Genomic DNA, 14,579 nt, shown 5'->3' with positions numbered 1-14,579 from the left:
TCTGCCTCTTGTATTACAGATGAGAGACTGCAGGATGAATGTAGGTTGTTGGTAAAAATGTTGAAAAGGAGAGGCCCAAATATTGAGCCTTGTGGGTACTCCTGTTTGAACAGCAAGGAAGGGTGAGAAAGCCTGCTGCCATCTAGCAGCTTGTTTTCTGCCAGTAAGTTAGGATTGGAACCAGCCAAGAGTAGAAGGAGAGGTTTAGGTCTGAGAGTTTAAGAAGGATGGGATGAGACATAGTGTCGAAGGCTTTAGAGAGATCAAGGAATAGACAGGAGATGAGGTTGTCCCTAGCTTTTGCAACCTTTTGAGTAAAGGATAGTAAGGCAGTCAAGGTACTGTGTTTAGGTTCATAGGTAGGTACCAGGCTATTGGCCCAAGGGTCTACGCAAGCCTAGCCAACAAGGTTCCTTGGCTTACGCCACCCAAGAAAGTTATTTTCCTTTGCCACTGAGGAGCAGAGACACAGAAGTGATCCCCGGGGTGTATTTCCTTTTTCCCATCCACACATCAAGATTTTTCTTGGAGTGCTAATGAAGAGCTTTGCTTGACATAGATCCGTTTAGGGCAGAAACCATGTTGCGAGGGGGTAAGGAGATTTTTGTTAATGAGATAGGACAGTAGTTGAGTATGTATACATTTTTCAAGGATCTTAGTGGTGAGAGAATAGCAATTTCTAGTACTGTAGATTCCTGAATGGAGCAGTTGATTAAGATAGATGCAGGATATGCAGTAGAGTCAGCAGCAATTTTCAGAAATTGAGGGGGGAGTTTATCAGTGGATGGAGAGCATGGTTTTAGTTTAAGAAGCAGGGATTTGATATATTTAGTAGAAACAGGTCACAAGGTAAAATGCAGAGAGAGGAGCATAGAGGTTTATGGGGAGGTGAGGGTGAGACAGAAGACTTGGGATGAGCAGAGTTACCAGAGGGTAGGAGTTTAGAGACGCTGTCTATGAAGTGGTTGTTGAGTAAGTCTGCAGTTTCAGAGGGACAGTGATGGGGAAAAGGGTTAGGGATGGTAGGAGAACCAGTGTGGAGCAGGAAGATGATAGTGATCCAGACTTTTTTGGGGGTGGTCATTTGGGTGAGAGCTTTGAAATTTAGTGAAATATTGGCATTTATCCATAATAATAATTTTTTACATGATTTCTGAGTTGTTTATAACCTTGGAGAAAAGAGGGAGGTTTAGTGGTTTGCCATTTTTTCCATTGTATTGAGGTGGGAGAAATTCAGAGGAAGTCATGTGCAGTTTTAGCCAGGTTTCCGATAGGGCCAGGATGTGAGGTTTGTATTGGGCCAACCATGCATGAAGTTCGGACTTTTTTTGTTTAGGCTTTAGATGTTCATTGCAGATATAGCAAGATGTTTGAGGCTGGAGATATTTGAGGATGTTTTTTGGGGGGACAGTAAATGAAGGTGGAGGGGGAGTAGAGAGAGGGGAGGGACCAGGATTAGGATGGATGTCACCAGAAACCAGAAGAGCAAAGACAAGCTGGAAAAGTTGAGAGTGGTCAGTAAGGGAAATGGGGTACTTGAGTTTGGGCTTAGGCGTAAGAGCGGTGTAGACCACAAGTTTAAATTTAAGACATTGAAAGGGGAGAGACAGAAAAGAGAGGGGGCAGTAGTCAGTGGAGCTTGGTTATATGTTGGAAGAGGTCTCGGAAAGGTAATGGTGGGGGATAGAGGGGAAGATATGGAGGTCAGTGTGGTAGGAAGTGCTTGGCTAGTGAGATTAGAAGTGGGAGAAATAGCCATAAATATAGCATTATGGGATGGAAAAAGGAGGGGGAGAATTATAGAGAAAAATATAAAGAAATATATTTGGGAATGATGGTGGCTAGAGATAAGCGGTGTGAGGGAAAGAACAGTATAGAGGGGTGGCATTACTGAGTATGTGAGGAGATGGTAGGTGTGCTAGGGAGTGAAAGAGTTAATTGTAAGTGAGACAAGCCACAGAGGAGGCAGCCCAAGGTGGGTGGGGAAAAGGGGAAGATTGGTGACAAGGTGGGAAGAGTGAAAGGGAGAGAGCACAAGTTATAGCAGTGGGAGGGGGCTGTAGGAATGACCAGACAGCGAGGTGAAAGTATAAATTTGAGGATACTTGGGGTGGGTGTGATTCAGGGTTGGGAGGGGAGTGAAGCAATCTCAAGCAGAGTGGGCAGAACCACACCACAGGTAAGTTTAATGTAAGCTCTGAATGCACACTTTAGTCTGTGAGAGTACTGCCATGCCGCTGAAGCACTTACAGCAGGTAAGGCACTTCACCCAAATAGCATCCCTGGTGGGTTCTACAAAATGTTCAGAAACCAGACTAGTAAATTACTATAATGGTGAGAGGGGGCTGTGGGAGTGACCAGACAACGAGGGCTAGTGAGATTAGAATATCTTTTGTATTGTACCCCACTTTGTTTTGTGGTTAAAGCCTAGCTTAGAAATTTGGTTGTCACAGCCATATTATAATATAGAGATGTATTTGAAACTTCAGAACTACCTTGCACCATTGTAGAAACACAGGGTTAGGCTTATAAGGACCGTAGTGGTCATTACCCTAGTATGAACCTATGCATACCCCCAGGTAACAATGCTAAACACACGAAGATATTCTCTGCTGAACCTCCTCAAAAGTAACTCATAAAACCATAATATTGAGTGATGTTAATATAAATTGGCAAATCATAAAATCTGAAAATCCAACCAATGTTGTACATCTCTACAAGTTCACCCAACTTTTAATCACACCAACTAGATGCAACAAGTCCACCACCAGTGAATTAACCCTCAAATGGATACTAATATCCTCTCCAAATAAAATATCATCTAGTGGATATCTGTCAGGCAGCCTAAATGATCATTGACCAATCTGCACCATAAGGTACCAAAGCAACAACCTCAAAACACATCATTACAACTTGGTGAGAAAACTTAGTACCTTTCATGAAGATACTTTTAATACACCAACTACATCTTGTTAACTGGGAGTCACTATAGTCTCTCCCCATAGATGATGCCGTCTATGAATTCAACGGAATCTTTCTAGGTGTTTTAAATACACTAGCCCCCAACAGAATAGAGAAAGTCAAAGGCAACCCTGCCCAAGGGCTGTCCTTAACAACTAAAGTCACAAAACAGAGAAAAAGCATGGAGGGTCTGGACAAAAAAATAAAACCACTCCTGCTCTGGTAGCATATAGACAACTAAGAAATCTAACAAAGCAACTTATCACCAAAGATGAGAAAAAACTTCCACTCAGCTAATCAAAACATACACAATAATAATCCAAAACCGTTTTGGGCTTTGATCAATAAACTGTTAAATCCAGGACAAGCTACACAGCCAACACAAAACACAGTCAAAATTATACTATAGCCAACCAGTTCAATATCCCCTTTATACAGATGGTACAGTCCTTAACCAGCCAGTCAGCCAATCACACGGTTGAGATCCCTATCAAATAGCTTTCTTCACCATTTCTCCTTCCAATTAGTTCCCCCAGGTACCATCAAAATCTGAAAGCCTACTGCAACTGGTCCTGACAGTTTATCTGGCAAATATCTTAAAGTAGCAGCTGATGCTATTTTGTATCCAGTTTCATTTCTCATAAATGTGTCCGTATGTCAAAATAAACTGTAGGTCAATTGCCATTTTATCTCCCCTATCAAAAATATTAGAAAAGAATGAATGCATAAGCAACTTATGAACTATCTAATAGCTGAGCATTGTGTCTCTTCAGCCCAACATGGCTTCCATCCTCATCACAGCACAGTTACTGCTTTGCTGAATTGCAGCACTACCAACACCCACAGCAATGCCAGAAGCCTACTCTCCTCCATTTTCCTTGACTTGTTAAAGCTTTTGGTACTGTCTTCCACTAGAACATCTTACATAAGCTCTCATCCTTAGGGCTGACCAATTCAGCAGTGGTTCTATAGTTACCTCTCAAACGGAGCAAAAGTAGTGAAATGGAAAACTGATTTCTTCATCATCTTGTCAGCAACTGTTGGTGTCCCACAAGGATCTGTACTAGGCTCCATACTTTTGAACACTTTAATCAATGATCTGTACACTGCCACAAAAAAATGCTACACTAATTCAATATGCTGATCGACCCTAATTTATTCTGACAAACCTTTCTCTAAATTCAAAAACCCTACACTCCCAATCATCCTTATCAGTTCACCCATGGTTGAATAATTCACAACTACTACTATACCCAAAAAGAAATATCAATTACTGCTGTACACCCCAAAACACTTATCTTCCAAAACATTATTCACTGTAGTCTCTGCCAACAATATCATGATAGAATAAGTAAAGCACACAAAATTACTGGGTGTCGTCCCAGATGACCAGCTGGAATTAGACCATCGTGGTACATTGTACATAGAGTAAAGACCTCACTGACATAACCAAAGGACGTATAGCCTCTACTTTTACTGCCATCTCTCTTGTCCTGTTCCAGTCTTCGCCAAACTTTAGGTCTCACAACTGTCCATATTTCAGCAATGTTATAAAATAAATACATTTGTAGTAAACTATAACAGTAGAACATAACTGTTGTATAGCTGTCAGAGAAATAAACTGGTTAAAACTACCACATCACCCAGCTCTTTGTCAGCTAACTACAATGCACAGATTTCTCTGTAAGTCAAAAAATTGCCCAGCCCCTTAACGTTATTTCTCAGTACTCCACCAATAAACAATTTTATGCTGTAGATAAAAATAATTTTAACCAAATCATCTATCACAGCAGGTGACGTATTCAGATAGGGTATGGAACCACATCCCACGTCACTGAAATCCATTCAAAATGCAAACCTATAAAACACAACTAAAACTTCGCCTGTCAGCTCAGTGGATCTGCACCTGTGTCATGTCATATCAAACCATTTCTCTTTTTTTCTGAGTCCTATACCCACAAATGGTCTTCATCTATACCTGAATAATTTTAATGGCATCTCCAGGTACTTTACTGTGTGTGTGAACTTGTCTTCCTCCCATTGTGGACATCCCTCACTGATGACAGGTACACACACACAGTAAAGTACAATTTTCCTTGAGCACACAGAGATCACAGTCAGTCTGGGGGCTGGTTTCTCCAGCTCCCAATAAGACTCCCCACTGGCACAGCTATTGGGTTAAGATCTCAGCCAAGGGATCAAGCCAAGACCTCCAGCACCCCCTGTGTCCAACCAGTGCTTCGTGTCCCTGCCCAAGTGGCTGACACACACGCACTTTGAAATTTGATTTATATACAAACACACACACATTCCTGGGGAAGGCTGGCACAGGTTTACTAGCTATACCCCCTTCTGCCCAGACTATAAGGTAGTTATCACTGCCACCAACCCTTTCTTATTCACTACTTAAGGCCCTTACAAAGGGTAACCAAACCTACTGTGTAATGTTACTAATATTCAAATGGTAAGTCTTACTAAGAGCAAGGGTATTTAGGAGTGGCATATGCAGTATCACTAAATACTTATGCAAGTACTCTAAGAGCTTAAATCCGTCTCACAAATATCAGCCACACGTATAGGTTTAAATGTATTTAATAAATAATGAACAAGACCATATTCAATAACTCAACACATTGACTACAGAGTTCAGAATCACAGGAAGTATTTTAAAATAACATTGCAGGACATTCTCAAATAAATATAGAAAACATCTAAACTAATCTTTACCATATGCCTATCTATCTCTAAGAAAAATTACTGTAATCTAGTTACTTACTATTAGCAAGACAAGTGCAGATGTTGATGAGTGGATGTTTCTAGGTCCAAGAGAGAGTTCTTAAATTACTATCAAACATTACTGCTGGGTCAGCTTGGATGACGGCACTCTGTCACCTGCCTTCAGTTCCCAGGCTAACAGAAACTTAGTGTAACATTTCTGTGTGAAAAATACACACCTCTCAGATGTTTGCTCAGAACTGGAAGTCCTAAAACAATTAAACACGTTTACATTTTAGACCTAGTAATTGCTTCTCTCCAGGACAGTAGAAAAACCTTCTAGTTCTAGACATCCTGTCTTCTTGCTACATTAACTAACTTTTATAGCACATCGTAAAACACCTCAAGGTGTATTGTCTTGAAGTTTTGCAAGTTAACCCTGTATGTTCCAGCTTGTACTATTAAAACATACATTTGCTCAGGTACATAGTTTATATACATTTCTGTTCTCGTCCAGTGGGTACACTGTGGACACATCCTTGAAGCTCAGTACTGTACAAATCCTATTCAACAGCACTTGTACACCAGTAGTTTAATATGCACATAACATATAGATGTCCTTCTGTTCTCAGTATTCATAACCTTAGGGAGTTGCTGCCTGTAGCACTGGACATTATACCAAATTCTTAGAAGCAGGGGTACGTAGACCTATTCTGCCACAGTGCTTTTCAAACGTCCGATCGCCAGTCTCAGAAGTCCGGCGTTTGTTCGACTTTGACCACCCTTTTTTTTTTACTATCGTTTTCTGGCTTTCCGCACTGAGATAAGTACCCTTGTGGGATTTTTTTTGTTTCTTTGCCTATTTCAGACGTACATGTCCTCTAGAAAGGGAAAGTGTGCTTGTGGAAGTCAAATTCCACATAAGAACTCACATGAGCAGTGCTTATTTTGTTTAGGGGCTGGTCATGATTACAACTCCTGTGACATTTGCCAATCTTTTGCTGTCAAAACCCTTAGAAGCCATCTGGTAGCCTTAAGTCTTTATTTAGAGAATCCGCGTCTCTGATGTTTGGCATCCGGAAAGGAATGTGGAGTGGGCACCTCCGAGGAGCTGTCTAAGAAGGCGGCCAAGAAAGCTAGGCCCGATGCCCAAGCTGCACCTCAGTTGTCCGGTAAGTTTCTCATGGCAAGTGTCATCCCAGGATCACTCCGGACGTCGGGCATTTTGCTGCAACCAGGAACCAAAATGGAAGCCGGCTCAGCAGATACCCAGAGTACATCTGCTGAGGTTTTTCAACCATTAGAGCCTGATGATAAGGGTGAACCATGGCTTGTGGCTTCGGAAGGGCCTACTACTGCCTTGCCATCCACTAGAACGTCTGCACCCAGGCCTACTACTGCTCCTACCTCTTTAAAAAAAAATGAAAGAGAAACGCAGCACAAAAGGGCCCTACTCCATCCTGGGAAACCTTTTCCCAGACTCTCTTCAAGGCCTTTCTGGTTCTCCTGACCTAGATTCCCCACTCAGGTCTACCAGCTGTTCCACAGGTACTGTCTGAGGATGTCTTCCTCCTCAGATGAGTCTTCCTCCTCAGATGAGTCTTCCTCCTCAGATGAGTCTTTAACTTACTGCTCTCAGATGGACTACCCTAAGGGATTTTGTAACTCCAGAAGAAGAATCCTTCACACCTGACTCCCCTGGAGAAGATATCTCCTTTAGGGATACCATTTCCCTGGTTAGGCAACATTTTAGGTGGGAGCTCTCAGAAGAGATACTTTGAACTCTTGCAGATGGAGCAGCCATCACCATCTGCAGTCCCACCTTTGCTTCCAGCATTCCAGAATGCTTTTTCTGCTGTCTCTCAGAGCCCAGAGTCATAGCCTCCTGCTTCTAAGAGACCAGACAGATTTTATAAAGTGTCTGCAAAGGAGTAGTACTTTTTAAGAACACTCCAGAAGACCCTGCAGCCATTGCAGTGTCAGCTGATAAGTCCTCTAGAATAACTAACTTCCTCTTCCCTTTTCCCTACTGATACAGACAGTAGATTTATGGACAGGTTGGGGAAGAAAGTATGTACTACTTCCACCTTGGCCATTAGCGCTATTAATTATCAGACACACATGGCCAAGTTTGCTTTAGACTCCCTGACCAAGGCCTCTATTCTTCTGTCTGAGGTTCCAGACTCACCAGCTAAGGCCCAACTGAGTACCCTTCAGTCCATGTTACTCAAGTTACTAGACACACTTAAGTGCAGCTGTGACGTTGTCGAAGCATCTTCAAAGTCTGCTGGTCCTGGTTGTGTATTAAGGAGGTTTTCGTGGTTGAGACTTCAGCCTTGACATTTGGATGTCCAGCTAAGCTGTTAGATGCCCCTTTGGACAACAAAGCCCTCTTTGGAGCTGCCTCTGCAGAGCTACTTAAGTCTCTGCAGGAAAAAGGTAAAGACTTACAAAATCTTAAACATTTATTGGTTTTACCTGTTCCCAGATTCCATAGAAATTACCCCCAAAAGCTTAGCTTTGTCAAGAGGCAGTCCTCTCATTCCTCTGCAACTCAATCTAGGGGACGGAGACATATTAGGAAACCATCTGCTCCTAGATCTTCTACCACCACCATACCTTCATCCTTTTGGAGACAGACCCAGATAGAGCTCCTCCACTGAGACTCTTCCCTTACCCAGTTCCACCCCCCCATCCCTACGCCTAACCTTTTCCCTACCAGCTTGGCAGAAAATCACCACAGACAAGTCATCGAGAGGGGATACTTCATGACTTGGGCAATTCCACCCTTCCAGGGAGTTCCTCAACCCCATCCCAGTCATCTTCCACTTTTTCCCACTATCCTGAGCTAACTCCTCTCTCAGGGAACTATAAAACAAGTACCCGAGGATCGATTAGCCAAGTGGTTTTATTCCAGGATGTATGTGGTTCCAAGAAAAGATGGTCCTTGGAGACCCATACTCGACCTATCTCACTTCATTCTCTTCCTCAAGGTGCCTATGTTCAAAATGCTCACGTTACACCTTCCCCTTATTCCTCAGCAAGCCTTCATGGCCTCCCTGGATCTGAATGATGCTTACCTTCACGTTCCCATTCATCCCATTTACAGGAAATGTTTACGTTTCTCAGTGGGTTCTTCACATTTTCAGTTCTCTGCCTTACCCTTTGGCCTCTCCACAGCCCCAAGAGTATTCACAGTGTCTAGCCCCAGTCATTGCACATTGCAGGCTGCAAGTCAGACTGCCAACCAGTCACAAGTGGAGTCCCATAAGGTTCGGTCCTGGGTCCTCTCCTGTTTGGTATCTACTTCTCTGAAGTCCAGGCCAACACGAATGGACTCTGGCTGACAAAGTTTGCAGATGATTGTGAGTTGGGAACTATTATTAACTCCCCAAGTGATGTTGACATCCTACAGAAAGATCTCACTGAGACAAACGACTGGTGTCAGAACCATGGCCTTAAGCTCAATGCCAAAAAATGTGCAATCATCCCCTTTGGGAAAAACACAGTTCCCATGTATTACCACATTGATGGTAGTCCACTGAACACAGAAGGCATTATGAGAGATCTAAGAACACAGATTGACAGTAACCTCTCTTTTGACCACAACATTGCCACTGTGGTCAGAAAGTCCTTCATTGTGGCACATCTCATTACTAAGGGTTTTTCATCCAGGAAGAAAGAGGTCATTGTCTCCCTCTACTCTTCCCTCATTAGGCCAATCATTGAGTACAATGCCCCATTTGGTATGTGCCTCACTAGACACCTGCAGCAACTGGAGAGGTGATAAAAGTACCTCACAGAGGATCCTAGGCCTTAAACACTTGACCTTTATGGAGAGACTCAAAAAACTCCCAACTATTCTCTGTCTCATATCGCCTACTTAGAGGCGATCTCTGCTTGACTTACAAAGCCATGTCTGACCCAGCTCTGTTAGAAATGCTACATCTGAAGAAATCCCAATCCCTCCACACTACATGGTCCAGAGACCTCAACCTCCTTACCACAATCAACAGAACACGCTAGAAGAATAGGTTCATAACACAGAGACTGCCCATGCTATGGAATAGACTTCCCATGCATGTCAAACCGCGCACCTCACTGGCCTTCTTCAAGAGAAATCTTGATGAGTGGATGGGAAATAGAAAATTCACCCTGGGGATCACTGCAGTGGCTCTACTCGACAGAGGCACTGGGAACTAAGGTCGGGTGGCACAATGCTTGGGTAATTCTATGGGCTAGGCTTGAAAAGGCTCCAGAGCCATTAGCATAAAATACACCTACGAAAGTATGAACTTGGGCGACCTCCTTATTCTGCACCAAGATTCTCTCACCCTCTTCCAACACTTGGACATGGTTTGCAAGTTTTTGCAGAGCCTCGGCTTCACTGTGAATTGCCCAAAGTCTCAGATGGCTCCTTCCCAAGATCTTTTATTTCTGGGGTGCAGGATGAGGACAGACTTTGTCAGTCTTTGTCCCTGCCCAGAAAGTGGAATTTCTAACTCTGTTCTTCCACTCCCCACTACCCCTACCAACCATCTCAGCCAGGGAGTTTCTCAGAATTCCAGGATACAAGGCTTCCTTGATTCCCAGGATGCACATGAGGAAGTTTCAGTGGGTCTTGAGAAATTCTTGGAACCAACACATCCGTCCCTTGGAAACTAAACTTCCTCTTCTTCCCTGTTTAAAAAGGGAGCTCTCCTGATGGATTGCTACCAATTACCCTCAGTCAAGGGGTATGCTTGTAGGCCCCTCCACCCAAACAGCTTCTTTACACAGACTCGTCAGATCTACGTTGGGGGGCTATACTACACAATGCCAACATCCAGCATGAAGTACAGGGGGAGAGTGGTCCATTCAAGAAAGGAAGGACCACATCAACCTAAATGAGCTAAGGGCCCTTTCCTTGGCAGTACAGGCCTTTCAAGACATCCTTCTGCCAGGATCCCTGAAAGTCATCACAGACAACATGACAGTTCTGTGGTATATAAACAGGGGACGAACAAAGTCTTACCCTCTCTTTAGTCTTGCTATTCAAGTCTGGTCCCTGGCAGCATCACTACATATTCACTTGCAGGCAGTTTACAGTCCAACAGAAGACAGTGGGATGGCAGATACCCTGATCAGAACCTTAACACCATCCCACGAAAGGATGCTTCACAGGGAGGCATTTCTGGATCTAATTCACAGGTAGGGTATTCCTCAGGCAGATCTGTTTGCCTCCTCCCAGAACAGACAGATGCCCCTCTTTTACACAAGGCTTCTCCATCCACAAACCTGGAGGTTAGACGCCTTTTCCTTTTCATGGGAGGGGATGTTCCTTTATGCCTTCCCTCCATTTCCTTTGATTCGCAAAGTCTTCCTGAAAATACAGAAGGACAAACCAAAAATCCTGCTGGTGACTCCCTTCTGGCCAAGACAGCATTGGTTTCCCCTACTTTACCTTCTAGCCCAGGGCAATCACCACAGGTTACCTCACTGCTTTGACCTACTCACACAAGACAGGGGATCCCTTATTCATCCCCACCTTCTCGATCTCAAACTGACAGTGTGGGTGATGGTTTGATTCCCTTCAGGCACCTATATTCAGAGGATGTACTCAATGTCCTGCAGGAGACCAGGAAACCAAGTACCAGGAGAAACTACTTATTAAAATGGAAAAGATTCTCCCATTGGTACCTCGAGAAAACAGGACCCAAGTTTCTGATACTATGGTCCTTTCTTGCCTGTGTGAGTTAGTACATTCAGGACTGACTTCTTCCTCAGTGAAAGTGCACCTGCCTGCTATTTCTGCTTGCCTTCCCTTGACTCCACCTCTAGCTTCCAGGTTGGACGTCTAGTTGTTTCTGAAAGGCGTCCTTCACATAACACCTCCTCATAAGTATATCCCTCCTCCTTGGTACCTTAACTTTCTGCTGGAAAAGCTTGCATTGGCCCCTTTTGAGCCCAGCCCCATTCATCTTCTCTTAGTCTGTACTTGAAAAACAGTCTTGTTAGTGGCCCTTACTTCTGCCAGGAGGGTCTCTGAGATCCAAGCCCTTATGGCTTCTCCTCCCCCCTATCTTGTTTTTCATAAAGCTAGGTTATGTCTCAGAACTAATCCATCATTTATACCTAAAGTAGTGAATGAAATTTCCTTAAACCAGACATTTAATTTACCTGTCTTTTACCCTTGGCCACAGAACTCCTCAGGAAGGGACTTTGCATTCCTTGGATGTTCATAGGCAACTGAGGTTCTACTTAGACAAAACAAAACCCTTCAGACAGTCGGACCAACTATTTGTCTCTCTTCATCCTAGGGCCCTTGGCAAGGCGGTGTCAAAACACACACTTACCTCTTGGATTTCTAAGGCTGTTGCCTTTTGATATTCCTTTCATGGAAAGTAATTGAGTTAATCTATCAAGGCCCATTCCCCCAGAGCAGCTTCCTCTTCAGCAGCTTTCTTCAAAGGTGTGGATTATGCTTCTATTCTAGAGGCGGCAACTTGGTCTTCTGTACATACCTTTACCAAGCATTCCAAATTGGATCTGATCTCCAGAGCTAAAGCAGGGTTGGTAGGTCCATCCTGCAGGGTCTCATTGACTCTGCTCCCCTACCTACCTCCCATGTTGCTTCCTGGAGAGCTGTGGTACTCTCCCTAAGGTTATGAATACTGCAACATGAGAATAGAAGGACATAGAATAGTTGTGTAAGAACTTACCATAGCCATAGATGATGTTCTCTTCCATGTTGCAGTATTCAATCCCACCTGCCCCTTTTTTTGGCCATATTACCTGTGTTCTTTTCCCTAACCACTGGTTTTGTGTGTCTGGGAGGTTTATGCTTGGTTTTCTCTCCTCCTGCTCCTGGGCTCTCTCTATGCGGCAGCTAGTTTTGAGTTGGGTACGTGCAGACGTCACAGATATAGTCTGTGTCAGTTTATGGCCCCTGCATGCAACGTCACACGTACTCCTATTTCTAAGGCTTTGGTATCCTGGCCGGATGTCCGGTGCTGTGGGCAGCAACTCCCTAAGATTATGAATACTGTAACATGGAAGAGAAAGACATCTATGATTATGTTAAGTTCTTGCGCAACTATTCTTTCTCTTATATTTGCAAGACAAGCATATGAATCATATTAATATTCAGAAATGACATATGATTATTTACAAAATTCCAGATAGCTGGGCTGACAGTATTTCCTTTTGTCACATTTCTATATGAATCATAATATTTTCAAGTGACATATAATTTGCAAAATTCCAGATAGCTGGACTGGCAGCATTTCTCTGGTGTCAGTCATTAGCAGTGAGAGTCCAAAAAAAGTGCTGTTTCAAGTCTGGCAGCAAGCTTCAAATAGTAACCGTCAGGATAATTACTTCTAGCCTTTTATTTCTTTTCTTATTGTGACCCCATAAAAAAAAAATAATGAAGCAGCTTGTAAAGTGGCACAGAGCCCACTCCACAGATACATGCACAGCACATCAGGCTGGTGTATTTTATTGACATTTGTTTACTGAGAAAATTTAACTGAGCCATGAAGTACCCACTGTCTATGGAGGCCCAGGGAGAAAGTCTCCAAACATTAATACAGAAACGCATCATAAACTGAATATACAGTTTGGTTTAAGTGTTTACATTAAGATGACATGGTAGAGTAAAACTTTAATGACACACAATTCAAGGCATTTATCAACATGTTAGAACAAAAGAAGAGGATAAGGTTAGAATGAGAAAGGAGTTAATGTTATGCGAAGAGCTGGTGGAGATGAAGTAAAAAGATAATTGAGAAAGGTATTGAGGAAGATTGAGGTATTCGCTGAATCCTTTAAGTAAAACAGGACATCTATAGCAAGAAAGGCTGTTATAGTGTGCCAGTCTTAAAAAGGTAAGAATGTTTATAAGCAAAGCCCGTAGTGTCATGGATGCCCTTTGGTCATTCCCTTTTAGCCATTGATGTTACTGTTTATCGAATTGGACATCATCTTGAACGTTCACTGAGGATTATCATTGTACCAACCCTCGGTTCTAATTGCAGCGCTTGCCTCAGTCACTGTTTTTTCTTTTTGCTTACAGGTTGGATGGAAAACACGTTGTTTTTGGACATGTGCACGAGGGCCTGGATGTTGTTCAGAAAATGGAGAGTTTAGGATCAAAGAGTGGCCGACCCTCCAAAAAGATAACCATCACAAATTGTGGCGAACTATCCTGAAGTGTTTATTGTAGTTTTGTATTTTTTTTTTTACTTTAATAAAATTGCACTTAAGTGATAACTGAGTGAATAAATGTGTGTATTTTGAACTTAAATTGTTCTGTTTTTCTTCAGAAGTTGTCATTGTGTTTGCAGTTTGTTATAAACCTTCTTGTGTGGGTAGCTGTATGACTACGCACGTGTGTTTTTGGGGTCTATGTTTAACCGTCTGATAACATTTCCTTTGAACGGCTAAACATTGAACCCTAACCATTGAAAGCTCATTCAGCGAGCGTTCATTTTTTCACCAGGGAAAATAACTAGTTGACCAACACTTCCCAGTCTCGCAAAACGCAGCATTTCTAACCTGTCGAGGTGGGGGCTTTAGGCCCCCACACCCCCCAACTATATATACCAACTTTGAGACCACACTACAGTGGGGAAAAGGGCAGATGGGGAAGTCTTGGCCAGGTAGTTAACGCTGGTTATGTGCACAAGATTACAGCACAATAGGGATTGGAGAATTTGCCCTTTTCCCACTGCAGTGCCATCTCCGAGTTGGTATATAAAATTAGTGTGTGTGGGGGTGTCAGTCCCATGCAAAAAAAATTTTGTATTTTTGAGCATTGTACTCGATTATGTTAAGTTCGATATGTTGCTTTGTAGACCAGACGTGTGTGTGTGTGTGTGTGTGTGTGTGTGTGTGTGTGTGTGTGTGTGTGTGTGTGTGTG

At 43.1% G+C, this 14,579-nt stretch overlaps 1 protein-coding gene across 3 annotated transcripts in view; it reads left to right on the top strand.

The window, feature by feature from the left end:
- PPIF (peptidylprolyl isomerase F) overlaps positions 1-13,957 on the top strand; it is a 446,984-nt gene extending 433,027 nt beyond the window's left edge. For all 3 annotated transcript variants that reach the window (XM_044055769.1, XM_044055770.1, XM_044055772.1), the window contains exon 6: positions 13,733-13,957. In XM_044055769.1, the coding sequence (XP_043911704.1) occupies positions 13,733-13,868 (136 nt within the window). In that variant the 3' untranslated portion in view covers positions 13,869-13,957. The remainder of the gene's footprint in view (positions 1-13,732) is intronic.
- Positions 13,958-14,579: the final 622 nt, after the last annotated feature.

The sequence above is a fragment of the Protopterus annectens genome, chromosome 14.part0, assembly GCF_019279795.1.
Source record: "Protopterus annectens isolate FY-2018-M chromosome 14.part0, PAN1.0, whole genome shotgun sequence".
Classification (NCBI taxonomy): domain Eukaryota; kingdom Metazoa; phylum Chordata; order Ceratodontiformes; family Protopteridae; genus Protopterus; species Protopterus annectens.
This window is presented reverse-complemented; position numbering and strand designations above follow the sequence as displayed.